This window comes from Dermacentor albipictus, chromosome 1 (assembly GCF_038994185.2).
Source record: "Dermacentor albipictus isolate Rhodes 1998 colony chromosome 1, USDA_Dalb.pri_finalv2, whole genome shotgun sequence".
NCBI classification, from domain to species: Eukaryota; Metazoa; Arthropoda; class Arachnida; order Ixodida; family Ixodidae; genus Dermacentor; species Dermacentor albipictus.
Window position 1 is genome coordinate 27,657,965 of NC_091821.1, and position 27,983 is coordinate 27,685,947.

The following is a 27,983-nucleotide window of genomic DNA, read 5'->3' on the forward strand; positions in this document are numbered from 1 at the left end:
AGAACAGGGCTATTTCATGTTGAAAAATAGTTACCTGAAACACTCCTACAGCATCAGCTGCAATAGCTGCATGAAGCGGTGTCCTGCCAGAACTGTCCTGTGCATTGGCATCAGCTCCAGCATCAAGAAGTCGTTTGGCAGCGTCTGCTCGGGCGTAGCGAGCAGCAAGGTGCAATGATGTCTCGCCAGTCTTTTCAGTAGTACTGCCAAGCTGGGCACCTTGCATTAAAAGGTCCTGAATCATACTGGCAGATCCAGTGTCCTCTTCTCCTGGCTCTTCCCCAGTATCCACACCACCACCACGAAATGAAGCAAGCATCAAAGGTGTCAGGCCACCTGCAGAAAGCATCATTCGCATCAACCAATTTTAAACAGAGTTCTAAATCACAAAAAGTACAAACATTGCAATATTATTACTAGAGTAATACTGTTGCAGTAACTATTCAGAAATCTCTGATGCTCTTGTCAGTTTATCCCGTGATAGAACTGCCATATAGATCAAATCTATGATTGTCGAGCTACTGACCACTGAATTCAATTATGATCAGTTTCATTCTGCCCCAAATCTACATTGATACCAAAGGTGATGCAGTGAATGGATGTTTGAAGCATTTTACAGATTCTCAAGAGACTTCAAAAGATATTGTAAGCTTGCTTGAGATGTGAATTCTTACACACAGATGGCAAAGGTTTGCAAATTTTTAGAGCCTGTGATTGTCCCCTACCCTGGGGCAGGTAACAGCTACTACTGCTTCAGGTATTAGTGAAATTGCACTGGTCTGCAATGCCATTAATTTTGATGAGAAATGCACAAATAATTATGAATGGTTAAGTGGGAAAACTTAAAGGGACACTAAAGTGAAAATTGATTTCTTCTGCATTAGTAAATTACCATTCTACAACACCAAAAACACCACTCTTACAACGATAAGACGTTTGGTAAGACAGAAAAAGCGCAAGAACGAAATACGGGTGGCGACGCCTACTTATGTTCCCGCATCTGGGGGCTGTGACGTCTTGGATTTTGATGGCATCTTCTAGGGCCTACTAATTATATATAGCAGTACAGATTGACTACATTGTGTTCTGAAAGAACCAAATATGAAAAATGGCAAGTTTCGGAAACCTTTATTCAGCCAATGCGGCCCAAATGGGAAAACATACTTGGAATCCGTGACGTCGCGCTGACGTACCAGCGCTGGGGTTTCGGCATGAAATTCAAATACTGATACTTGGACCTTCATTTTCTCATCTAATAACCAAACTATTTTTTTTAAATGACTCCCTGCAGGGTTCTCAAACAATGATTCATTAGTCTAAACTGATTTATTGTTTCGCTTTAGTGTCCCTTTCAAATAAAGAATTACAGAGGACAATATTCCACTCATCAAAATGAAACCCGCTAAGTTGCCTATGCAGTATAGAAAACTTCACCAAATGAAATTACATAGTTGGAAGCAATCCAAGAATGAAGCAGTAAATGCGCCACAGTTCAACTCAAAAAGAATTTATATAAATGCACCAGTCAGTTATGTTAGCTAATTTCCATGATGTCACCGTGCAGGCAAACTTATTCAGTATGCCATCATGCCCTCGTGAACAAGTTTATCAGCAATGCTAAAATATATTAAGAGCCACCAAGAGCCTCGTAATTACCCATGATTACATGCCACAGTTTTCCAATATCTCAGTTTTAACTCCCAAAATATACCTTTTGATGTAGTGAAAATTTTGTGATTATGTATGTTGTTCTGGATGTACCCATATCCCAGAAAGTGTTTCACCATTGCAAAGAAGTTGCAAAATGTAATGTGCCTTGTTAGATATGGAGCTGTTTCCTGCGATTACTTCGAGTTCCCCAAACCACTTCGAATCGCAGCACAGCTAATTGAGGAATGCCGAAGCAGGAAAGCACATTCCAGAGGAGCGGCCGAGCCAACAAGTTTAAGGCAACAAGTTCACGTGCCAACAAGTTCGTGCGCCGCCGGGATTAGCAGGTGGGCCTCCGACAATGGAGCATGAGCAGCCTTCCCCTTCTCCTCGTTAGAAGTGCATTGCCAGTCTGCGAGGCAAGACCGCAGAGAGCCGCCAGGTGTGACACCGCGACACGGGCGCCTACCATTGGCTGAAAGTGGCGTCATCGGAGCGGACTCTCCCATTGGTCAAACATGACGTGACTTGCAGTGCTCGAAGGGTTTATAAGAAGCCTTCCAGAGAGACCTGAGCATTCTGGGACAAGTCCCTGATTCCCTGATTCACCTCTCTCGAACTTCTTGCCGCGGGCCGCAGCGTCCGAGTTGCTGCCGGCCCGTAATGACTGTACGTCTGTTAATTGACGCTCACGTCCCTGTACATAATGTAGAATAAATAACTCCCAAGTTTTTGGTTTTCATCCCGGAGTCCGTCCCTCAACCCCTACATCTGGTGGCAGCGGTGGGATCGCCTCCGAATGCATCAGCTGGTGGCAGCGCTACGGATCAACCTTCGTCGAGAGAGATCCTAAGGAACCGGGAAGAGCGAAGAAGAGTGAGCCTTCGTCGAAAGAGGTCCGAAGAAACTGGGAGTAGCGAAGAAGGAGCGAGCCTTCGACCCAGGGAGTCCGGAGGAACCGGGAACAGCGGACGAATGAACCGGATGGCAGGGTGCTGCAACCGTAAGTGAGCGCGTGGTTTTTTTCCTTATGATTCGCCAGACTCAAATGCTGTGTGTTCATTTTGAATAAGTTCTGGGAATCGGGAGTTTGATGCATTGTGTGTTTGCACAAATTAATTAAGGAAAACAGTTTTAACCACCTGTCGGGGCAGCTGCCATGGATCTTAGAAGGTTGACGAGGTTAGACTTGTTGTTGGTGTGCGACGATTTGGGAGTTGAGGCGGACGAACGGATGAAAACGCCAGCTATCATAAAAGCGATTAACGATAGTGGCAACGATGACAAAAGCATTGAGCTTGCTTGGGAGGTGATACAGGAGCCACGGGAGCGTGTGCGTCGTGTACGTTTGCGAGAGCGTCGTGAACTTAGGAGTGAGCGTCAGCGTGAAGAACGCGAGAATGAACGGAAGCATGAGCTTCAAGAACTTACTCTTAGGTGTGAGCGTCACGGACGTGAGAATGAACGCGAACGTGAGCGAGAGGAAAAGTATGAGAGGGAGAAGGCAGCACTGATCAAAGAGATACAGTATTGTGATCAGTTATTGGCACAGAGACAACGGCTGTCTGAGAATTCTGTAGGTAGTACAGAGCGAAAGAATGAGGAATTGTCTAGATTTTCGCCAGAAGCCGACGAAAAGAGTAGTGCCTGTGAGATTGGCTGCAGATTCATAGGAAAAGGGAAAAGGCTAGCTGCTAACGATGCCTTAGTGGCAACAGAGGCCGTTAAAGGCCGTAGTGAGAGCGACGAGGTGCTGTGCCAACAGATGACTGTGGAGACAGCTAGGCCAGCTGCGAACAAATTGGCACAGTTACCGCGTGTGTGCGTCGCAGGTAAGGTTAGCGAGGTTGCTAGCGAAGAAAAGGGTACTTCTGACCCGACAGAAGCGAGCACCCATGTCAGGCCAGAGGTGCGTGCAGAAGTGAAGTGCGAACTGGGTGATGCAGTTGAGAGTAGTTCTCGGGGTGGCGAGCTCCGTAGCTCACGAGAGAACAACTGCATTGTTCAGGGATCGGTGCGGCTCTCCGCCAGTCTAGATAGCCTAGAGAGGGATGGTTCAGTTAATAATCATTCGGACTGTGCGCGTGAGACAGCGATCGATACCGACGGGCTGTGTGCCGATGCACAGCGTGCGCTGGGCAATGTAGCAGAGGGCAGTTCGCAAGAGTGCGAGTTGTCTAACTCGAGTAGAGCCTGCTGCATTGTTCCAGAGTCGGTTGAGCTGTCCGCCAGTCGAGGCAGAGCGAGTGTTGATTTTAGTGAGAATCACTCAGACTGTGCGGGTAAGAGGCCGATCCGGGCCGATGAAATGTGTACCGGCCAGCACGAAGCACGAGAAGGCGACATGAAAGCGAGTGCAAAGAGAAAGCGCCGTAAAAAGAAGCGCGGTAGAGACCGAAAGTCGGTAATTAATGTAGCGCCTCCAAAGATGGCGAGAAACCCAAATGGGCAGGGCGCGAGGAAAAAGATGCGGTCGTCTCGGACGATGTTGACGCATCGAAAACGTTCAAGCCACCGGTCAAAGGGGGACCGCGAAGAATGTTCTGCACGGACGCGGACAAAGGGCACGAGGCAGTTAAGCTCCTCGTCGTTCCGTAGTTCTTTTCACAGCTCAGCGTGCAGTTCGAAGAAATGCAAGGTGGTAGGACGAGACCAGGTGGGGAGTAGCGACGCGGTCAATCGAGTTTGTGAAGAAAGCGGGGCGCCAGGACGCAAATTGGCAGGAGACCGTAACGTCTTGGGGGAGCTGATAGTGAATCAGCCCTTTTGTGTTTCCTCGGCAGCCAGAGTAGTTTTCAAGCCGCGACCAGCTCGGGGACGGCTCAGAGTATGAGTCAGACATAAGCGTTTGGAAAGGGAGGCCAGGAGAGCTTCCGTAGAAGTGAAACGTGTTGTTTTTTTATTTTTGAGCATCGGAAAGTTTTCGCGATTTGAGACTAGGATTTCTTTCAATATGTAAGGTTTGAGCTTTGTGTTTTCGTTCGAGAAGCTCGAGACTTGAAAGATGCGTTTTAAGTAAACATGTAGTCTCGCGAGATGCTCATTAATAAGTAGATAGGCTTTTTTTTGTGTGTGTGAGTAACCTGAAGGTCAAGGTTATCGTTCAGAGGCCTATGGTAAAGCGCGTGTGTTATTTAACCTTCTTTCTTTTTAAGTGTTGAATTTTCTAAGGTTAAGCGCGTAGATTTTCAGTGAGTGCATGATTTGCACTGAGAAGCGTTCTTAGTTCCATTAGCGCGTGTCCTGTGTGGACGGAAGGAAGCAGACTTTATGACTGGGTTGCTAGTGTGTTGGGAGGGCAGCCGTATTCTGACTTCTCTGATAAGTACGCGTGGAACGAGTTATTAAAAGACGCATTATTTTAAGGGTTCTGCAGAGTGTGTAAGTCCCGCAAGTTTAATTGTTCGTTTATGTCACGTGTCCTGTAGGACTTTCAGGGAAGAAACGTGAGTAAGCGTAAATGAAAAGTTTGCCTACAACGCAAGTACGCGATTTGTTTAGTGACCACAAGGCTAGTGCGCTTGTGATTACGTACTTGTGAGGTTGACCAGATTGTTCAGTGGCACCATTACGTGCGATAGGTACGCCACTGCGATAGATTGAAAACATGCTGTTCGTGTAGTTAGGCCACTTAAGTTATGTTCGGCTGTTTTCATTTGTTGTTTGCATCGTCAACGACATTTTGTTTTGCAGCAACAATAGTACTCTGGTCTTGTCGGCATTCGAGGAGAAATGGATAGCTGTTTGGAAGGGTGGTTGGAACTGCTTTGTCAAAATTGGGGAACTAAAAGATCAGGGTTGATTTTGACTCAGTAATAGCCTGGCGAGTCAGGGGTGAAGAGCCTGCGCTTACGCGTGGTGCAGCGCTGTGTTGTTTGGTTTGTTTGACGTATGTTCTCCAGGGCCCAGGATCCCGAGGGTTGTCAAACGAGGCTCGACCCCAGTACCCTGCAGCTTCTTTCAGCGTTCCTCATGGCCAGCGAATTGAGTTCACCGGCCATTCAGAACAACCGGGGCGAGGACGAGCTGTTAGATATGGAGCTGTTACCTGCGATTACTTCGAGTTCCCCAAACCACTTCGAATCGCAGCACAGCTAATTGAGGAATGCCGAAGCAGGAAAGCACATTCCAGAGGAGCGGCCGAGCCAACAAGTTTAAGGCAACAAGTTCACGTGCCAACAAGTTCGTGCGCCGCCGGGATTAGCAGGTGGGCCTCCGACAATGGAGCATGAGCAGCCTTCCCCTTCTCCTCGTTAGAAGTGCATTGCCAGTCTGCGAGGCAAGACCGCAGAGAGCCGCCAGGTGTGACACCGCGACACGGGCGCCTACCATTGGCTGAAAGTGGCATCATCGGAGCGGACTCTCCCATTGGTCAAACATGACGTGACTTGCAGTGCTCGAAGGGTTTATAAGAAGCCTTCCAGAGAGACCTGAGCATTCTGGGACAAGTCCCTGATTCCCTGATTCACCTCTCTCGAACTTCTTGCCGCGGGCCGCAGCGTCCGAGTTGCTGCCGGCCCGTAATGACTGTACGTCTGTTAATTGATGCTCACGTCCCTGTACATAATGTAGAATAAATAACTCCCAAGTTTTTGGTTTTCATCCCGGAGTCCGTCCCTCAACCCCTACAGCCTTCCTTATAGGCTACTGCGTACATATTCATCTAGAAATCACGGCAGTCACTGAATCTCTTTATATTCACTTTGGTGCAAGTGACGATGTGGAAATCCAATTCATGTTGAAGCATTGCATAGGCACACTTGTATTATTGCTTCACTTTCACCAAAACGCTTTCCCCTCACTGTCATCAAGCGTGCTTGTTTTTTCTTCCCCCTGCACATTTCACGTGGCATATTATATATACTTAAAGGGACCCTGAAACGATTTTGGCGATTTTCTACAAACGTACTGAGTCGTTAGAGTAGGTCCTTCTGATCATTAATTGATGCATCTAAGTGCTCTGCGTAAAGCGTGTAATTTATTATAAGGTTTTAAAAATACCCATCGCTGCCGATCGCAGCGCACTGCTCGGCGGAATTTTAGGCCGCCCCTACCCATATGATGCAAATAACCCATATTACGTCACATGGGCGAGCTATCTGATTGGCTGACCAGGGCGCGTGGTCGATAATTTTTCCAACTTTATGGTGAACAAATGATGCTCGTAATAGTTGTAATGTTAGTTACTTTGTTTTTGTAAAAAGAAAATAACTTAAAGAGAATACACAATACTTTTTTAGTACACTTCAGCACTTCCGGCACACAGCAAGTGTCGTCTGCTTGTGTTACAACGTACTCCATTTTGACGAGAGCTCCGCGGTCAGAGTCGGTCTCAGTCTTTTCGCGAGCACTATGATTCGACTTTGTTGCCTTGTGGACTGCAAACCTAGCGACCTGCAAACCGCGAGTCCAGTATTAGGGCAAACGCAGGCGCAAGGGGACAGGGTCTGGCCGCTTGACTGTGCCGGGATGAGCCACGAGATGAGCAGAAGGGCAAATGTGAACGGTCTGCACGGTGCAGCCACCTGGTGGCACAGAGCTCAACCATACACAGTAGCAGCAACGAAGTGTATTCTTTGCTGCTGGTGTGTATTTTTCGCAGGAGTGTAATCATCAACACGTTGATTTATAAATGTTTAAAATGCTTTACACTTGGTTAGAGCAATATTAGCGCTTTGTTTGACTGGTTAAGCGCTGCGCCAGCAAGTGTCTGGACCGTGCAGACCGATCAGGCTGCTCACGTACGTCTACGCTAAAGTTCCTTCATCAGCTTGAGTTTATGCCTCCAGTCATTTGCCGAAATGACCAGCTTGCCTGTTTTTAGCGGAGTACCGGACACGTTCGGCGCTACGACAGAATGCTCGCAACGCACGCTGCTTCGATAGCTCTCGGTCGACGGCCAAGCGGCTAGCGGAGAGGTCTCGCGCGGGAGGGGGCGTGCTCCTAAACAACCGGAAGTGAGCGATGTGACGTCGCATCGTGACGCTGAACCAGTGAAGGCGGAGCTTAGCGCCGCTCGCTCGGCGAGCGAGTTGAGGAGGAAAAGCATAGCTAGGGAGGAGGGTAACTTCTAATCGCTTGCAGCTCCATTAATACGTAACGCTTCACTTAAATTGTGGTGCGAATGTTCTACTTAAGCTGTACCCTACGCACCTACAAAATTTGTCCGAACCGTTTCAGGGGCCCTTTAAATATGTGTGCAGGCCTTCTTTATAAAGAAGCTGCACAAGTGGCCTCAATTAACTTTTCATAGTCTGTAGGCTAGTCTATCTGCAGCCCGGCACATCAAAGCACTCTCTCATGTGGCGTTTGTTCCTGGACACAGTCACAGCAGATGGCAAGCATCCTTTGCATTCATGTGTGTCATGAAACACTGACATTTAGTGCTTGCATATAAACCCAGAAATTGTGGCAGCCTTTCTTGTTTTGTCCTGTGAATAGTTTCACTGAGTGGTTTTATGAGAGGGATGGTTAATAATTGACATAGAAATTGTAACAGCGCAAACACATGCAACCACAAAGAAACAAGGATGAGACACAGCGCTTGTGTCTCGTCCTTGTTTTTTTGTGGTTGCATGTGTTTGCGCTGTTACAATTTTTATGTCAAGTATGCACCAACTCGCCCAGAAAGAAGTTTTAATGAAGTTTTAATGGTTAATAAATGAGTGATAAAGTTTGTCATTAGTGGTGCAAAACCACAAGGGCTAGAGAGCGCAAAAAACCAGTGGCAGCAGGTTTGTAATGAGACCAAGTGGAAGAGTCAAAGGCATACCTTAGGTTGACACTGAGAATAGTGGGTTCTAAGCACACTTGTTTAAAAGAGACCTTTTGTCATAGCACAGCTAGCATTTATGTGCAGTTCCCAAGAACCCACAATGTCCAGTGCCCACCAACCCCTACACACAATTAGCATTTCTGATCGAATAACTGTCTATAGTGAGATTGTAATACTAGATATATTTTATCACCTTGCTTGAATGGAGTTTCCTGGCTACCCAGCCTACATCATAAATTCAGTTTGCCATGCTACATTTACAACACAGTAAAACCCCATAACGAGAAGAAAGGGGAATAACCAAGGGACACGATTTTATTAGTCATATAAGCCAGCAAACACTGACACCAAGGACAACATAGGGGAAGTTACTCGTGCTTAATAAATGAAATAAAGAAGCAATAAGTTAATGGAAATGAAAGTGGATGAAAAAACAACTTGCTGCAGGTGGGGAACGATTGTTTTTTTCATCCACCTTGATTTTGTACTGCTTGGTCGAAAATCCCACCTGCTTGCTGCATCTAGTAAACGCGGATTGCTAATCATGGGTAACGATCTTGCTAGTTACCACTCTCATATAGGCACATTCACCAGTTTTCACTGTAGAAACGTCTTACACTGGTCAAATGTTTGCACCACTTATCTTTTGTTCTGCCCTGTTCCTACAGCGTGCATTATGCACGTTGTCCACCTTGCCTTGTCACAAGTTTGTTGTGGTGTTCTAGTGACGTTGAGCCCAACCCCAGTCCTGGTGATAGCAAAATCCTTGACGCTATTCTCGCCAAACTAGAAGCTTCTGACGCAAGAAATATCGACTTCCAAAAGGATACCAAGCATCAGCTGAATGGCATTGCAGAAAAAATTTATGACCAGACCAAACGCATGTCCACTCTTGAAACTGACGTGGACAGGTTGGAAATAAGTAACATTTTCAATGATTAATTCATTGCAAATAAAAATAGACCACCTATCGGGCACTTTGGATGACCTAGAGAGCAGATCTAGGCAAAACAACCTGATCGTGAAGGGCCTTCGAGAGGGGCAAACTGGATGATGGGATGAAACTTGGATGAAACGAACATTCCACGCGAGTTTCATGCAAGCCGTGGATGGCTTCAGTGCTTCACGCGAAGCTGTGGATTTTCTATGCGGTAGTGGCGAACAACCATGTGCCAGTGGCTTCCTGATGCCTACGAAGAAAAATTTTTGAACTTTCAGCGATATGTCATCGCACTTCGGAAGGAGCACAGCTATTTGCTGTCTCGGGTAGGAAATGCTGATCAGACATCTGTGTACATTGAGATGCCAATGTACATGACCATGGAAAAAAAGGGTTCCGAATCAGTCAGCGTGCTGACCAGCAAAAATGCTAAGCTGCGCTGCACAGTCATGTTATGTGCTTTGGCTGGCGGCACGAAACTGCACCCATATGTCATTTTCAAATGCGATACGCTACCTAGCACCCCACTGCCCCCAGGAATCGTTGTGCGTGCGGAAGAAAATTTCTGGATGAACAGTGGCCTAGTCGGTGACTGGCTTCGAGTAATCTGGGAACGAAGACCAGGTGCCTTGCTGGCACGCCGGTTGATGCTCATACTGGATTCTTTCCGAGACCACTGAACTGATGCGGTGAAGGCTTGCTGCACCGAGACGCCACCGACCTCGTTATAATACCTGGCAGCATGACGTCCGTGCTGCAGCCACTCGACGTGTGCCTGAACAAGCCGTTCAAGGCACACATGAAGTGGCTGTATGCCCAGTGGATGGCCGACGGCCCCTTACGCCCTCACACTGACGGGACGCATGCGAAGACCCGATATTCCATTGCTGTGCCAGTGGATTGTGCATGCGTGGAAAGCGATACCGACCGACTTGGTGTGTAAAAGCTTTAAAAAATGTGCCATCAGCAACAGCTTGGATGGTTCCGAGATCGACTACGTCATTGAGTGGCGACGAAGCCTCGGATGGCAGCAGTGAGAGCGGTGACGATTGAGAATCGGATAACCAGTAACGTGGTGACGGTCGTTCGAATGAATGTTCTGAAAATGATATAACGCACGATATAACCCGCACGAGGTAAACGTGCAGGTTAAACGCGAGGTTTCTTTTTCTTTCATGGAGTTCAATATTAGAGGTGGGGGTTATACGCAGGGGCTGGTTATTCACGAGTAAGTACGGTAAATAAAAAATAAAGAAAGAAAATGTGTAGGATCCAGCACAAAACAAAATAAATTTGCATGCAATGATGTGAAGAAAAGAAAAACAAATCCTCTAATTATGTGCAGGCTTTTATGGTAATCCACTCCATAATGCCCATCTTTGAGCATATCCACTTCGATCCATATATGTAATATATAGGTGCCTTCCTGTATGCCACCTGTTGTTGCCCATGAACACAGGTGCTCAGCCTGTTGATTACAAACAACTCAGTAATGCTTTTCTAGTTTAAGTGTTTCAAGGCACTTTTCTTCCTCTAATATTCCTAGGATTTGAATTTGGTACTATCTCAATGCAAAGAAACTTTTGAAGACTGATAATTATCATACGTACCAGGTCCTCTGACGTCAACATTGTGGTCGAGATCACTGCCTTGTGGTGGGGTGAGTGCTTGCAACACTTCAGGCAGACGCACGTCTGCAGCATCCAAATGTTGCTGGGTCCATGGTCGAGGGTCTCGTTCATCCTCGTAGTCCGAGACAACTGTATCCCCGCATCCTGAGTCTGGCGAGCCTCGTGCACGCTTTGCAGGAGGTCGCTCCCCCTCATCGTCGCTCCATGCCTCTGGGGGTCCATCACCATTTGCTTGAGCAACTCTGCAGTGCAATTTAAAATGAGTTGTGAATGTAAAAACAGCAGCACTTGTGCAGCTCACCAATGAGAAGTCGCCAACTAGCCATTCCTTCCATTCATATCCGTTTATAAAATACCTGTTTAATTAGCCAGATTTGGTCCGCATCAAAGCTAGAGGACAATAATGTTAGTAGAAGATATGAAGACTTCAAAGATTTAGTTATAAAGTATTAAATCATAAGGAGTCATAAATGAACATCACCGATGAAAGCACACAGAAAATGTGGCACAACAGGTATAATACCAATGCTTCAATAAGTGCCCCACTTAACAAATGAACCACTCCAACTACATGCATACATGTGAGCAGACAGATAGTTATACAGGCAGGCATGGCATACATACACAACCACCCATTTATTTGCACGCTTGAGATCCCAAGCTTGTTACTTGCCTCATCTCTTGCCCATCAGGACCCTTGCGCCTTGAGCGGCGTCTCTGGCCACTGCTGGTGCTCAGAAATCCCTCAGGAAACCATGTAATACCCCGGGCACGTTTCTTCTGGGTGGTGAAGAGGACGCCAATAAGAAGCCCAGCTAGCAGTACACCAATGAGGCCGATGACAATGTGCAGTGCACTGGTACGGCTGCCTTCGCCTCCAGCGCCATCCTGCTCGTTACCGGAGCCTAGTACTTCTTGGATATGAAAAGGTGTCTCCAAGGCATGTCTGGCCTGTGCTGCTGCCAAGAATTCAGCTGCCTTGGCTGCAGATTGAAAGCATTCACTTCCCTGGGACTTGAGGCAGCGACGATTGTCAATTTCAAGATGCACAAGTGTTCTGAAAAAGCAGACAGAACTTGGTTCAGAATTTGTGCCACTCTACTCCAGTGGTAGCATGAGCAGAAGCACCACAGGTCATCAATACTTACCCTGTGCGCGGCACAGGAAGGACAGAGTGGTTGGGCAGTTGACCTTCTGTTGCTTTCCAAGGGTAAATCATGGCCTGACCATTAGGGTCCTTTTTGAACAGCACATTGGTGCGTAGTGCATGTCCTATGTCACGAAGGAAGGCTACAGTGTTGTTCTTGAAAACCTGCAATATGAAGACACAACTGTTTAGTCATGAGCTCAGTGAAACTGTATGGGTGCTGATGCCTGTGTGCTTAACATAAGAGTTTTAATTTTAGGCCTGCTCCATTTTTTTATGAGCTTTCTTACAGCAATAGCCGTTATGAGCTCTTAGCCACTTGAGGACGCCTTGAAAAAGAACCTGTCTTTGCACAAAGTGGGCGAGTACCATAGATACACCGCCCAGGTTGATGCACAGATGTCATGGCAATATACAAGGTGTTACACTGCTTAATCACATGATCATAACATCACCTCCGGTTCACTACAAAATGTAGTAGTACAACACTACACAAAAGTCAAAATAGAACTTGGCACTTCAGATGCTGCTGCAAGTGCATTGTAGTTTGATACAGGCCTGTAGGGACTTTTTGGTGTTGCATTTTGCTCCAACACATTTAATCTATTTTTAGTATTTTTAGTATACCAATAATTATTGGGTAGTAACAAAGAGGAGCAAACCTCTGGCTCAATGGAAAGCATGATGACAATGGAACCCTCAGCAAGGTATGGTGGTCCTTTTTCACAGTCCAAGCCATCCCAGTTGCATTCTTCATTGTTGCAGCCTTGGTCACAGAATCCGTTACCATAGTTCCTCATGCAGTAAGTGTCATAGTGTTCACTGTAAAAAGAAACAAAACAAGTATGTCAGTTACATTTATATTAAGACAAGTGGAGTTTGCTAAGACTACAATAAACTATAAGCATTCAAAAACTTCACTTTGATTTTCTTGGTATTTCTGTTATAGTAAACAAACCATGCTTACTTGCAAGGTTGAAGGTCCTTCTGACAGTCGAAACCATCAAAAAGGCAGTCAATATTGTTGCATTCCATGTTGCATTTGCCATCTCTGAACACATCCCAACATTTGATCGCAGCAGTACAGTTCATCCATGGGTTGATACCTAGTCAGGGCATAAAAATTTCACTGTCAGTGCAGAAGTGTCAAAGCACACAGAAAAATATTCTTTGGTGACTGCTTGATGCAAGGAATGCTGTCATGCAGCCTGAAATTACCTAATGAACAGTCACCACCGTCAAAGTCACAGGCATACGTGTTGCACTCTTCATCACAATGGCGGTTGCCTGCCTTCTTTTCACACCGGCGCATGGTGCACTGCTTCTTTTCCTCTTCGAGGGATTTCAAAAATAAGTCATAGATGCCTTCCACAGGTGGTGCCAGACTTCCTCTGTAGCCACCATCGTACTCTTCGCAGCGCAGTCCTTTCCACCTGGCAGGGCAGTCACACTCTATCCTGCCACCTGTGACTTCTCTGCAAACTCCTCCATTTCGGCAAGCCCCTAATGTGCAGGCACTTTTACTGAGTTCTTCTTCAATTATTTCACACAGACTACCGGATGTCCTATGGGGGCAGACACAAGAGTGGCCCCGACACTGACCTCCATTGCGGCATGGCCACTTCTCACTACAGCTCTGGTTGGCACAAGTCTCACCACGGAAACCCTCTTGGCAGATGCACATTGGTCCACGAGGTCCAGGATGGCAGATACCACCATTCAAACAAGGGTTTGATGAACATGGGTCCACTTTAAGCTCACAGTGCCTACCAGCATGTCCTGGGCGACAGTCACAACGGTAATCATCAATTAGCTGGACACAGTCAAGTGTGCCCACTGGATCGCAGGGCTTGGAGAGACACTCATTGACATCTCCTTCACACCGTGGTCCCACGTATCCTGGCCTGCATTCACATTCGTAGCCATTAACTCTATCAAGGCATGTTCCACCATGATGGCAGGCACCTTCAAAGCATTCGTTGACATTGTGTTCACACAAGATTCCTACTGTCCCATGACGGCAAGAGCAGGCAAACTTGTTAACAAGATCATGGCAGGTACCTCCATTGTGACATGGATTGGGGTCACAGTCATTGATATTGTATTCACAGTTGAGCCCCTGGAATCCTTCTGGGCAATCACATTTGTACTGGCCTATTAGGTTTTGGCAGGTTGCTCCATTTTGACAAGGGTTGCTAAGGCATTCATTAACTTCGCGTTGGCAGTAGCTGCCTTCGTAGCTTTCAGGACAGAGGCAGCGATGGCTATTCCCGATGTTTTCACACATGCCGCCATGCTCACACAGGTCTGATACCTTGATACCTGCACACAAACATGGGAATTTTTGAGGGATTTCACATATTCATAACAAAGCAAAGTTATGAAACAGTTATAACAACAGTATAATATGGAGTTCATCAAAGTGTTTTGTTCTTAGGCACTGCGGTTCCATAAATGTAGACTGACCTTTCTGCAATGCAGCGTCTTCACATGATACCATGGATACATCACAAAGTAGACCAGTCCAACCAGGTTTGCAGATGCACCGGTATGTGTTATTGGACTGCTTACAAGTAGCTCCATTGAGACATGGTGTTGTGGCGCACCAGTCCACTAGTGTCTATAAAAGAAAAAAAAGTTTAGAATCACCTCACCTATAGCTTTCATTTTCTGAAAAGGCAATTACAAGTGAAAGGAAGCTCTTCAGTACCCTACAGTGACATCAACAATACAAGATTTTATTTTTTTTACGTTGCTGTAGTAGGTCCACACATAGTGCGCTCCTATGGCATATCCAGACTATGAATAATGACATATATGATATACTGCATTTATTCTTGTATAAGAAATTCTAAATGAGTTGTCGAAGTTTTCCTTTTAAGCACACACCATGAAAACAACTCCCATTACGAGTGCCAAACTATATAGTGCAGGGAGAGAGAGAGATACAATATCTTTATTGAAAAGTCCCTGCTGGGTTCGAAAGGGGAACGAAGAGGCTGAGAGGCTAGCCCCATAAAGCTCCCCTTTTCGTCAGACGCAGGCCAGGCCTTGAACCGTAGTGGTGTGAATCAGTCACTCAAGACTTTACCTTCCATTTACAAATTCAAAGTCCCGCAGCACATCCCACAAGCATTTGCTTCAACGTGTATTTTACACAATGAAAAAAAGTTTAAGCTATTAACAGATGCAGGCTTAATATGCAGTAGCTCAAGAAAATATATTTAGCATGAAATTCAGGAAAATAGTGATGTCACAGCCCACCTCACAACGAGGTCCTGTGTAGCCAAAAGGACAGTGACAGGTGTGGTATCCAATGTGATTGACACAAGTGGCTCCATGAGCACAGGGCTGGGAGTCACATTCATTGATGTGGTACTGGCAGTTTGAGCCTGTGTAGCCTGGACTGCACTGGCAGGTATAGTTGTTTACACCATCGACACAGGTTCCACCATTCATACATGAGCTGCACAGGAGAAAGCAAAGGCACATAAATATCCTTACAGTACCATTCCCAAGCTACAGTGAGCTTGGGACGTATTCTCAGGCAGTCAATTTCGACGATATCACTTTCAGTGTGCGCTTGTTGGATTGTTGAGCGAAAATGGATGAGCTGATTGGCTGGCTGAGCACTACATCACACGAAACAGTAGTATCGCTGAAAGTGATCGTCTAAGAATGTGTCTCCTTATTTCAATGAAAGCACCTTTACAGATTAAATTTTTGAGTAAATTATATAAAAAGGGAATGTACAACTGGACAGTCTTATAAACAGTATGCCAAATTAAATAAACATGCATAAATATATAGCTGGTTGTATGAAACACATCCTTCATGCCCTCCTTCACATAAGCCAGTTTTCCCAAACTTTGCAGCTACACAAACAAAATATTGAGCTGCAGCTTCAGAACCACAGCTTCTAAGTTCCTCTTGATTCTGTAGGGGTTGAAATTTCTTTGCATAAGCAGTAATGCCAAAAATAATCCTAAAGGTATTTTTTTTTCCTATTAAGAAATAACTCTTTCTATAACCAAAGTAAATTAGTCTGTAAGAGGAGATCGTCTAGAAACAATGGCATGGTTCAGGCACTACAACACACATTACGAGTTCCATTCTGAATGCCACGTCTTGCATCACATACCTCCCTTCACATTGGACTGTCATCTGCATCATGCTGCATCATGAGGAGCTGCAGCTGTCTTTACCATCCAATTAAGATGTATGCTTGTTTCTTTGTCATTATTTGGTTATAGGTATCCATGCATAGAGAATGAACAAGCATCTCTAAAATTTTGTCAGTACTTCTTTAAGCTAGAACTTGCGTTTTGCTCTAATATTTTTTGAGCCACTTCATGACTGCTGGCTGCATCTATACAACCTACAGTTGTGGAAACCTCAATGTACTATGTATAACATACGCACATCATAGCTGAATAGGTTATGTTACTTGTTCAATCAGAAATCTAAAATTGTACACATGCAATTTAGATTTTCAAGCTAATTTTTTCATGCTGTATGCCTATTCAATCAGCAATTTATAATCAATAGTATGCTTAAAAGTGAGCATTAAAGGGACCCTGAAATGATTTTGACAATTTTGTACAAATGTACCGAGTCGTTAGAGTAGGTATTTGTGATCATTAATTGGCGCACCTAAGTGCTCCGCATAAAGCAAGTAATTTATTATAAGGTTTTAAAAATGTACATCGGTGCCGATTGCAGCACACCACTCGGCTGAATTTTCAGCCGCTTCTAACAATATGACGTGAATTGCCCTAATGACACTAGTAGAGCGAGCTATCCGACTGGCTGCCCAGGGCGCGTCTTCAATAATTTCTTCAACTTTATGGTGAACAAATGTTGTTCGTAATAGTTGGAATGTTGGTTAATTTGTTTCTATAAAAAGAAAGTAACAGAAAAAGAATGCACAAAAACAATCTGGCCTTTTCTTAGTTTTGTGCACAAAATTATGCAATCTAAAAAGCCATTCTATAGTTAGCGTAACTCAATATATGTTGAGAGTGCTAAAGATAAATATGTGCCTTTTGAAATAAAGCACATCCTAGTTCACTTTACCGTGAACTCCCTCTATGAAAACCAGTATCTCTGAGATTACATTATTTTAAATTAAAGCTACTGGTAAACTAATTTTGCAAAGACTGTCAATGTTAATGCAATTAGCCTTCAAGTAATGTAGCAACACAAGGTATTGGTAAAGACACCTTTATTTAGAATCTGTAGTGTTCATTCTCAGATTTCTATTCCTTTGGGTTTGTTACCAATTTACACATATGAGGAGCCTGTTCTAGCTTGGCAGCTGATAAGGCCCTCTTAGGCAGTCATGATTGAAGTCACAATGATTGAGGCAGTCATGATTGAAGGCAGTGATGATTGAAGTCACAATGGGAGCAATATGCAGCTGTTGAATTTGAAAGAAAGAAAGTTTCACTAAGCGTGGCCTCCAAACCGCAGCCGGACGTGGTGTTCTTTAATTATTTTTTTAGAGTAATGTGATGTGATGTGATTGTGATTTGATAGCAGCACATTTAAGTGGGGCTTACTGGGCTAAGACCTAAACATGTTCCCACTGAGGCATAAAGCAGATTTGTTATGAGTAGTGTTTAAGAATTCACAGTGCATTTATATTCTCTGGTGAGTATATGAATTTAGGAGGCTTACCTTGAAGTGCAGTCTTGATCATTTGTTTGACAATTTGTGCCACTGAAGCCAGGAAGACATGCACAGGCATAGCTGTTGACATAGTCATTGCAAGTCGCACCATTGAGGCAAGGATTGCTGGCACACTCATCGATGTCTACAGAACAGTGCTTGCCACCAAAGCCATCCACACAAAGGCAGCTGTATTGGCCTATCCCATCGAGGCACGTACCTCCATTCTGGCATGGATCTGTTTAAAGTACAAGTAGTAAATGTTTGAAAAGCTGTTAGAAACACTCAAACACATGTCACCATGCTAAAAATACTAATGGTTTCACAGCTGATCAGTGCATGTATGCTTAAGTGCAACCTACAATGACAAATGCATTAGAAGAGAACTCACAGGATGCACAGTCATCAGTGTTGATAAGGCAATCCCTGCCTTCATAGCCTTTCGTGCAGGCACATTCATAGGAACCATTGGTGTTGATGCATGTGGCTTCATTGCGGCACGGTGATGATACAGCACACTCATCAATGTCCTCATCACAGAGCCTGCCTGTGAAGCCAAGTTTGCAAGAGCAGGCAAAATCTAGATAATTTGAAGATGGTGAGCACTGTGCACCATTTCGGCACTTATTTGGTGAGCAAGGATTCAGTTCAACCTCACATGTCGGTCCTGTGAAAGGCACTTCGCACACACAGCGGAATGTGCCCACTAAATCAATGCAACTTCCACCATTGCGACAAGGGTTCGGACTGCAGTCATCCAGGTTGGTTTCACAGTTGCGCCCAGAGTAGCCTTCTATGCAGGCACATGAGTAGTTATTCAAGGCATCGTGGCAGCTGCCTCCATGCTGGCACGGGTTAGATTGACATTCATCGATGTCTTGTTCACAGCGATGGCCACCATAGCCAGGAGGGCAGTGACAGACAAAATGATTCACTTCATCTTCACAGGTACCACCATGCTGACATGGGTTGCTGGCACATTCATTCACATTGGACAGGCAACGAGCATCGAAGTAGCCGCGAGGGCAGTTGCACTTGAAGCCATTGATGAGATCAATGCAAGCACCTCCATTTGCACAAGGGTTGCTGGCACATTCATTGATGTCTGTTTCACAATGAATACCTGAAAATAGACAGCATATCATGAGTCACTCCCCAGTGACAACAATCATGCCCTATAGATAACATGCACTCTCAGAACATAGATATCCTATGGATGTGTTAAATATGTCCTGTGGTCATCCCTCACATGAACGCTTGACCGCACTTTCTGTGCCCTGGGGACATCCCATGCATGTATGCAAGGGACATCATGGGGACATGCGGTGTACATTTCACGGACATATGCTAGGTCCTTTTGCACAGTGCTTGCCATAATTTTGTCTATTACAGTTGCAGCAGACACTGTGCAACAGATACAACAGGCAGAGCGCCCACACGTCAAGAACAGATAGATTGCATGCGCACATCATGCATGCACGTACATGTGTGGAAGTGCAGCATGTCCCTAATTCTTCTAGGCCTTTTGCTAAATGCAAGTGGCTTATTGAACTAGTTGAACTTTTCAAAGCAAATTGCATCAGAAAATTTTTACGCACAACATACACATGACCTGCAGACATCATAGCTTCAGATTTTAATTCAAACATACAAGAAAATGTGATTCTGTTATGAGGAAACTCAAGACAAAGCCTCAAGTGGAGGAGAAGTATTCATGTATTGGGTATGTCAAAAAAGGTCCGTGTGGGATAACCTTGGGACATTCATGGTAGGATATCCAAAACAAGTTCATGTGCGATATCCTTGGGACATTCGTAACAGGATATATGAAACTGGACATCCAGTAGGTGTCCTTTTTGTATCCAAAATGATGCGTGGACATTGTTACATGATTCGGATGTGCTATGGTTGAAGTGTTTTCACTGTGTTAAACTCTCTTGTGGGGATCATAAAAACATTGGCAGATTTATTATGAACAACTAGTATTTTGAAAATTGGGGTGCTCAGCTGCATATTTTCATAAGAAAACATCAGAAGGCATGCTATAAAAAGAAGTGCTGCTGTGGCAGTTGATGCGCATTGTGCAAGGAGGAGCCCAACATAGAGTAAAACATGAAAAACAAGTAAATGGAAAGACAATTCATGTTTATATTTTACATACCTGCATATCCTGGAAGGCACTCGCAAGTGTAAGAGTCAATCCCATCCACACATGTTGCACCGTTTCGGCATGGGTTTGAAAAACATTCATTCACATTGAACTGGCAGTCTGGACCAGATGTACCACGGCGACAACGGCACTGGTAGCCATTTACAAGGTCTTCACATGTTCCACCATGCTGACATGGGCTGCTTAAGCATTCATTGATCTGGTTTTGACAGAGAAGGCCTGTGTATCCAGGGTGACAGTTACACGTGAAGGCATTTGTGCCATCTATGCAATCTCCATGGTGGCACGGAGAGGACTGGCAGTCATCCATATTAGTTTCGCAATTGCTTCCAGTAAAACCTGCAAAAAACAAGAAATCTGTCTGATAGTGCTTCCTAGGCTGTAACCATTGGACTCTTGCCAATGTGCACTTTTCTTTAAAATATTGTGTGCTTTAAGGTTGTGTGTTTTTCCAAGTTCTTTGCCCAACGTGGAGCACAATATCTTGCATCTGAACTTATCATGATATTTATTCTTTTGTGGATGTGTCTGTGTGCAGTGAGGCATGTGTCAGTGCAAGGACCTATGCATGTTTGTGACATGACCAACACAATTATGTGGTTGTGTGGATGGTCTCAGTAATTGTGCAGTCGAATAAACTTGACTGAGTATCTCGACTTAAGTGCACACTCAATCAGTTGTCACCAATGTCAGTGCCCTTAGTCAACCCCACATCAGATTATAAAGCAGACCACTTGCTTCATGGTCACAATCACTATATGGGTCATGTGAAAGACAGTGTATTAAACGCTTGTCTGCTCGAATTTCACAGTAATCAACAACCTGTAAAGCATTTGGAGTCTGCCATGAATTTATTTACACTAATTTGGTCTGACCAACTAGGAACATTGCTGTCATCTCAACAAAAGTTTGTGCAAGAAACGCCCGACACAGATTTTTATGCTATGCTCAAACCAAAAAGTGTTTGAATACATGAGTGTTGGCTCAAAGCAGCTTATCTATGACACAGTCTGCTGCATTGTGCACACAATAATTGGCTACCAACTGTCTGATACAACCCCAAATACACAACGGGTGGTTGGTTTCTGTATTGTTTTGTTTGTTTTTAGCCGTGCATACCAACATAAGGTACCAAAAGCGATTTAGGCTTCAAGTATTGCTGTACAGCCACTATACCTAAACTGGTTTTTAATCTTTATGAGATTTGCAAGTTCATTTTAAAGATGAGTCATAGGCAAATGTGAGCTCATTGTGTATAGCAGGCACTACTATAATAAAATCTGGCCATGGCTATTCATATCAGTAAGCATGCACCCTTTAAGCACTGCATGAATTTCATTGAGCAACTAACCACTGGCTGTTTCACCTTCCAAGTTAAGATGTGCGGAAAAGAAAACAGCAGATTGTAGCTGAAATTTAAAAGCTGGCCTAGAATGGGGAACAAACCTGGTGGGCAGTGGCAGGTGTAGCTGGCGATTCCATCGTGGCAAGATCCTCCATTACGGCATGGAAATGAGGAACAGTCATCTTCATTGGTCTCGCATTTTTTGCCCGAGAATCCTACTGGGCAGAGGCACTGAAAGCCATTGATGCGATCGCTGCATATTCCTCCATTTAGGCATGGGTTGGGCAGGCACTCATCAATGTCCACTTCACAGTGCACTCCCCGGTAGCCTGCATTCAGACAAGAAGTGTAGACGAAAATGGTTAGAAATAAGCATACCTTCTTTGATGGTTCATTGCATGGTCTCAGCATAGGGTAATGGTCTTATTTGTGGTGCTTATATTTCTGGAGTTTTAGTTTATAGTGAAATAACTTCGTTTACCTCTTATGAAAAAGTACTTTTTGATATTTGCAAGTTCTTTTTTTTAATATAAGTGAATAATGTGATCAACTTCTGCAAGGCATTCCTGATGGGCATGCAGCTAGGGCTTTTTCAACACAAGTATGCTTGTCTGTCTATAAGCAACACGTACTTGGTGTATATTAATATGTCAGCTCTCATAGCAATGAACTAGGAATGTTGCATGTAGCTATATTTTCTAATGTGTTCCTCCTCATAATTAAGCACCAAAACAATTAAAATATGCTGTCACTATTTGTTGAAGGCTGAAAAAAGGCAGAGTATTGTTGCAATAGCAATTATATGGGCGCTCCAAGCAAATTTTTGCCGTTGTCATCACTGTGAGGTTTCAAATATATTGAAGTATACATATGCTATGTGCCACACCACGCTATATTGCATGCGCTATATGCAGGTTATATTGCCACACATTCCATCACTAAAGTTGCTTCTACCAGGTCTTACATTCTTGGCAAAATTATTGCCCAGAATTTTGAGAATGGCAGCCCACAAACAACTGTCATAAAACAACACACCAACAGTGTATGCCTTTCATATTAAATCTTGTCAAGACTTAAATGCTAAAAGTGCAAAACAATAACAGAGCTCAAACCATAACATGATGTAATTTTATTGGCGCAGCTGTGCACTACCTCAGGGATCAGCCTAAGAAGGAGGTTTGAAACATGCCCAATATGGAAAGTCACTAAGAAAGACGTTGACTTTAATAAACATAAATGAAATTGTCTGATGGCAGGATTCAAACAGAGGACCCCTAGCACAACAGCTTGTGTTTACTTAGTCAGCTTACTTCAATTCATACTGCCACTACAGCTACGAGTCTTACACTTTGTGTAATATTCTAACATCTTGCTATCGCATTCATTGCTTTGCCTTTATGGTGAAACTCTGATAGTTCTATGCAGAACGTGAAGTTCCAGGGTGCAGATATTAAATGTATTTCTTTAAGCTCATGGAGTGATCAACAAGTAAACAAAGGGTTATTTTTGTAGTTTCTTTTTCTTTTTTTAAGAAAATTATGCTTAATGCAATATGATGGGCTTCCGTTACGTGTATAAATTCACCTGCCAACTCACTTAGGTTTATGCAAATGGCCACCCATCATTTTAATAATTTTCAGTCATGGTCAATCTGACAGACTAATTTTAGAGACAAAGTGGATGATTACTACCCCCCTTTTTTTTTCTTCCTTGACAGCTTGTAACCTAGCAGTGCTATTTCTTGCAATGAAATGTGTGACTGGATGTCTCTCTTTGTTTTCTGTCAATACACAACTGTCAATGTTGCCATAAGTGCATATAGACAGTGAAGCAATGCAATGGGCAATCCAGCAATGCAGTTAATATTAATGATCATATAACTGCATTGCTTCGTTGTCTATATGCACTTATGGCGACATTGACAGTTGCGTATCGACAGAAAAAGAAAACAAAAAGAGAGATATCCAGTCACACATTTCATGTTGGGTAAAAAAATAAGCGCGTATCATTTGCATTACATTTGAATACCCTGATTAGTATATTCATGCAACTTCTCTAATTATGAACCAGTCGTGTGCGTGTGTACTGGACGTAACACTGCAGGCGCCCCAGCGATCGTGTTATGAATGAAATGGCCACCATGGGAAAACAGGAAATAGACGCCTACATGTATTAAAACGCCGTTCAGCCAGTGTTCCCCGGCTGCGTGTTTTTTCAGTGGTCGTACGTAGCTGGACTGCCTGTCTCACGCCGGGTCGCGTACGCAAGTGGCCGCATCAGCATCATCTCCATTCTCACGAAAATGGTTGCCGCCGCTGCGGCTCTTTCCTCCTTGTCTTTGCACGAGACTTTCTCACTCGCTTTTGTGGGAGAGAAAGGCCCCATCGCGGGCCTTTTCCGATACCATTGCGTCCGATTGCGTTTTCATACACGCTGGCCTGTTGCGCTGACTCTGAGCAGTACTCTCTCGCCGCAGTCGGTGTACACACGTTGGCCGGCGCGCTCTAATCCACCTCAATCGGGAAATTATCGAGCTGGACTTGTTTGTCATGCGCTTCCCTCAGACTCTGTCCCTTCTCTCCATTCGAAAGACACGGCAGCCGCCGCCAAGGGTCATGGGAGTGGTCTCCCCCCCACTCCCCCTCTCTCGCGGGCCTTGCTCGCTCAGCCCCACTTGGGGGCTGGGAACGCCGCAGCCCAGTTGCTGCCGCTGCTCGGAGGCACACTGCCGCCGCCGCATCCATCTTCAGCCTTGCGCCCCACTCTCTTCCTCCACACCTTTTGCCCTTGCTCACCCACGTGATCAGCCCGCAGACCCTTACCCTCTTCTTTTTCACACAGCCGCCGCGTAACATGACCGAGGAAGCAATGGAAAGGGCGACGCTGCAGAAAAAGGAGAAGGCGGCCTCAGGTAGGACGGCGCCAAGCGACCACCGCACCGCGGCCCCGTCCAAAAACGAAAAACCAGTTCCGTGCCTCTCTTTCTTGAGCATCTCGCGCGCGTGCGATTTTTCTTCGAACCTACTGCCGTGGTATTGAGTGGCTTCTCTTGGCACGCAACATTTCGTACCGACTGCCGCTCTAACGTTCACTTTTCTCGGCGACTAAACTAGGCCAAGCGCCCTTGCGGCACGCGCTGAACAAACCACTAAATTCAACTGAAGCCTCCTGTAGTGAATTTCTTTCAAAGGCTTTCTGTCAAGTCGATCGTTACAGCGCAAGAGAAATTAAATAAGCTTCAAGAACAATGAGGGGAATGCTTTGATCACCGGCGTTATATGCGCGCGTTTAAATCAGCACGTTAGCTGCTCAGGTACTCAACAATATATCCGGTTTGTGGAAGCCCAGGCCTCCGTCCGCGTTCATAACTTATGCGCCGTGATTGTTATGACTAATTTCTTTTTTCTGCTGTCGGCATGTTCACGCAACTTCCTAAATGTTTATGACTGACACTGCGATGCTGCGACACACGCGCCATCAGTGGTGTTACGTGGCGACATTCACCAGCTGGCCGTGTGCGCAGCGGTGAATGCATTCTTCTGTTCAGCTAGCGCTGGTGGTTTGAACGCCTGGCTGCCGCAGAATCTATTAGTCCTGCTGTTAGACGTCTGACAGCATTTTCAAAACGCCTCTACGTAGAAAAAAAAAATACAACTGCTTGAAGTTCACGCCTGTGGCCCGTTCACCTCGACCGGCGCGCGCTATGTCGTCGCCACGTGTGCGGTGTCGGCCACGTTGGTGCGACTAACACGAAGCAGGTCTGAGGTCATGAATTACGATGGAGCGCGAAAACATCTGCACTGCGTCCGTGGCAGGGGCCTCTTGCGAGAGACATCTGCGCCCGAAGGAGGAGGCTGCCGCAGTGGTGTGCCGGCACTTCCGGTCGGATCTGGCGGGAATGAAAGGCCGCCCGGAGAGGAGGCGCGGATCCCTCGTCGTTTTCCCATGCCCACGGGAGCCGCCGGGTCTCCTCCTCGACCAGGTGCACGGAGCCTTTTTCAAAGAGAGACGCCGCGAGCGGCTCGCTTTCTGTCGACTCACGATTGCGCCGCCCGCTTCCTCCTCCGTCTTCGGGAGACAGAATTGCTCCCCCCCCCGCTCCCCGCCTATCACCACCTTAGCAGATTCTTATGTTAGTCACCGCCTACGTATATGCTATCCGCAGGGGTTTGCAGTTTCCGGTATTTGCCGATCATAAATGCCGAGGAAAAATTGTCGATTACATTGCATTAGGAATTTGGTATACGCCGAAAAGTGCGCACGGGATATGCTAGTCACAACTATGGAAGGCTGGGTGGTGCATTTGACACAACCGTCGATCAACAAGCTTAGTGTAGTCTGATAAAGTATTCTTTAAAATATATATTTTCGCTTCGAAGTAAGAGTTTAGAAACGAAAATGAAGGTCGAAGCTCCGTTGAATTTCGCGCCGAAACCTCAGCCCCGGCACACGTCAGTGTGACATCTCGAATTTCAATGTACTTTCTCGTATTCGAGTCGTTGTGGCCAAGTAAAAGTTATCGAAAACTTTTAGTTCAGTCTTGGCTCCCTTTAAATGCCCATCCTTTATGTAGACTCCTCATGACTTTGGGACCCTCGCCTGCATACTATCTGTTACTTAATCATTCGTATTGAAGGGAGAATAAACTAAAACTGACCTGAGCGGCCGCTGTGTCGGCCGCTCCCGAAATCCCGCGGCACCATGGCTGACCGGCCTAAATAAACCGTGACTACGGCGGCTACCTCTTCGCGCCGCCTCCCACAAGTTCAAACTGCGTGTACGCCACTGTCTTTGTGAAAATAATGGTTTTTTTTTGCTTCGCATTGTGAATACGTGTAAACCAGACTTCATCCAGAATGGGAAGAGCAGCATGCTGGCAAGGGCTACCACTCTGCTTGTGTGCAGCTAACGCGTTATTCACGGAGAAGAAAAAAATAGCGTGGGCGCAGGGGTGGGGAATGTAGATTAGCAAGAAAGAAAAACGAAAGCTGTTGAGAAATGCAAAAGTGGTTAAGAATGAATGCTAATAGGTACCCGCACAATAGCGAGAAACAAATACTTGAAAACGCCGATATCAAGCCGTACGCATTTGAGGCAAAGCAGCCACTATAGTAGCTTGCACGAACGCAGCGTGACAACCTGCGCTACAATCGCAACGCGCGAGAGCTGAATGGCACGCATTTTCAATACTCAGCTCCTGTAGATATGCGCCTTTGTGCAGCACTAGAAAGTGGTGGCAAAAAAAAAAAAGAAAGCAGGAAATTACGAGCGTGTAAATTTGTGGTTAGTGCTTGTAAGCTCTTTGCTTTCTTAGAGCTGCTGATTACAGCTCCCCAGAGGCAGGGATCACAAAAGAAAGCAGCCGACAGAATGACGGCGTTCGTTTCTTCCAAGTGTTCTTGCGTAAGAACAGCTCTGTGAAGTCCGGGCCAGGACGCATCTTCACAAAGCTGTTCGTGCGCAAGGACGACTCGTGCCAGAATTCACAGTCGGCCGAAGAATGAGTTTCCTTCGGCAGGTGGAATCGTGCACTAGCGAAACAACCCTAACAACGGCACCGCTGGTATTGCGAGGTGCTTATATGCACGTTCGCGACTGGGCGTGAGCTCTATGGCCCGCGTTACTTAGAGTACCAGCGAGAACAGTGGTCGTACCTTTCTCACGTCCTCCCTTCGCAACTCTTCTCGTTTACCCGATGCTCCGAGTTTTCTCACACCGTGTGCACTCGACTTGAAAGAACTGCTTGCAGTCAGGGTTTTGTTTGTGTTCTCTCTCTTTTTTTTTTTAGTAACTTTGTTTCTCTCCCCAGTGTGTGTGTACATGCGTCGGCGCCACCGTAATCGCATTTGCGCCGCGACTCCAGCCAGAGTGACGCGAAGTGGCGAAGAAACGAACGATTATTTCTTCGCGTGGTCCCGACGTGGGAAGATTGCTCTGGGAACAACTCGAGAGCGCTCGCTGCTGCTGGGTTTTCGGCGCTGTTTTTCTCCTAAAATTTTTTACTGGAACTGCGACGCGCACGTGCACGTTTGTTTAGCGTAAGGCTTAGTCGTACCTGGCTGCGAGTCGCGTCCAGCATTCGAGCTCACTGCATGCGTGCGTTATGTGTGTGTGAACGCAGAAGGGGGGTAACGCTTGCACGTGTGCGCGCATGCGTTTACTTTCCTTCTGCATTCTGTGCCGACGATCTCTTGATGACGCATTTCCTGATTAGTGCGAATATTTCTTGGTGAGAGCGAGAGATCGCGATTAGGAAAATCTTTATTCTATGTTGTTGTGCGGCAAAGTTCATACCGAGTCTTCATGTTACTTATTCGCGCATTATTGCACACTGTTTTCAGGTACTATATATTTATGCACTTGAGCAATCTGATCACACAACGCACCACACTCCTGTTCGTATTTTTTTATGTAATCTCATTGTACTAAACAACAATAAAGTCTCCCGGCGAACGAAAGTACCAGTCAGGCTCCTCATCTTCTGGTGTTTCAAAAGACAAAGGCACGTGACGCGCTTGCCAACTGCTGGCCAACTCATACTCGGGAAGGACGATCTGCCTTTGGTGACACGCTGTGGATAGTTGTCCTAAAGCCATACACGTACAGCGTCATCTTGCGCCTTTTTCTTGTGCTTTACGGTAACGACACCATGCCC

The 27,983-nt window shown here is 45.5% G+C and overlaps 1 protein-coding gene across 2 annotated transcripts in view; it reads right to left on the reverse strand.

Moving 5' to 3' along the window:
- N (neurogenic locus Notch protein) overlaps window positions 1–27,983 on the reverse strand; it is an 89,964-nt gene that overhangs the window by 4,494 nt on the left and 57,487 nt on the right. For both annotated transcript variants that reach the window (XM_065437200.1, XM_065437199.1), the window contains exons 7-19: window positions 21,430–21,657; window positions 19,975–20,322; window positions 18,205–18,936; window positions 17,823–18,051; window positions 15,408–15,609; window positions 14,610–14,763; window positions 13,362–14,465; window positions 13,111–13,249; window positions 12,806–12,965; window positions 12,145–12,308; window positions 11,670–12,053; window positions 10,976–11,238; window positions 35–336 (exon numbers count right to left, since the gene is read on the reverse strand). In XM_065437200.1, the coding sequence (XP_065293272.1) occupies window positions 35–336; window positions 10,976–11,238; window positions 11,670–12,053; window positions 12,145–12,308; window positions 12,806–12,965; window positions 13,111–13,249; window positions 13,362–14,465; window positions 14,610–14,763; window positions 15,408–15,609; window positions 17,823–18,051; window positions 18,205–18,936; window positions 19,975–20,322; window positions 21,430–21,657 (4,409 nt within the window). The remainder of the gene's footprint in view (window positions 1–34; window positions 337–10,975; window positions 11,239–11,669; window positions 12,054–12,144; window positions 12,309–12,805; window positions 12,966–13,110; window positions 13,250–13,361; window positions 14,466–14,609; window positions 14,764–15,407; window positions 15,610–17,822; window positions 18,052–18,204; window positions 18,937–19,974; window positions 20,323–21,429; window positions 21,658–27,983) is intronic.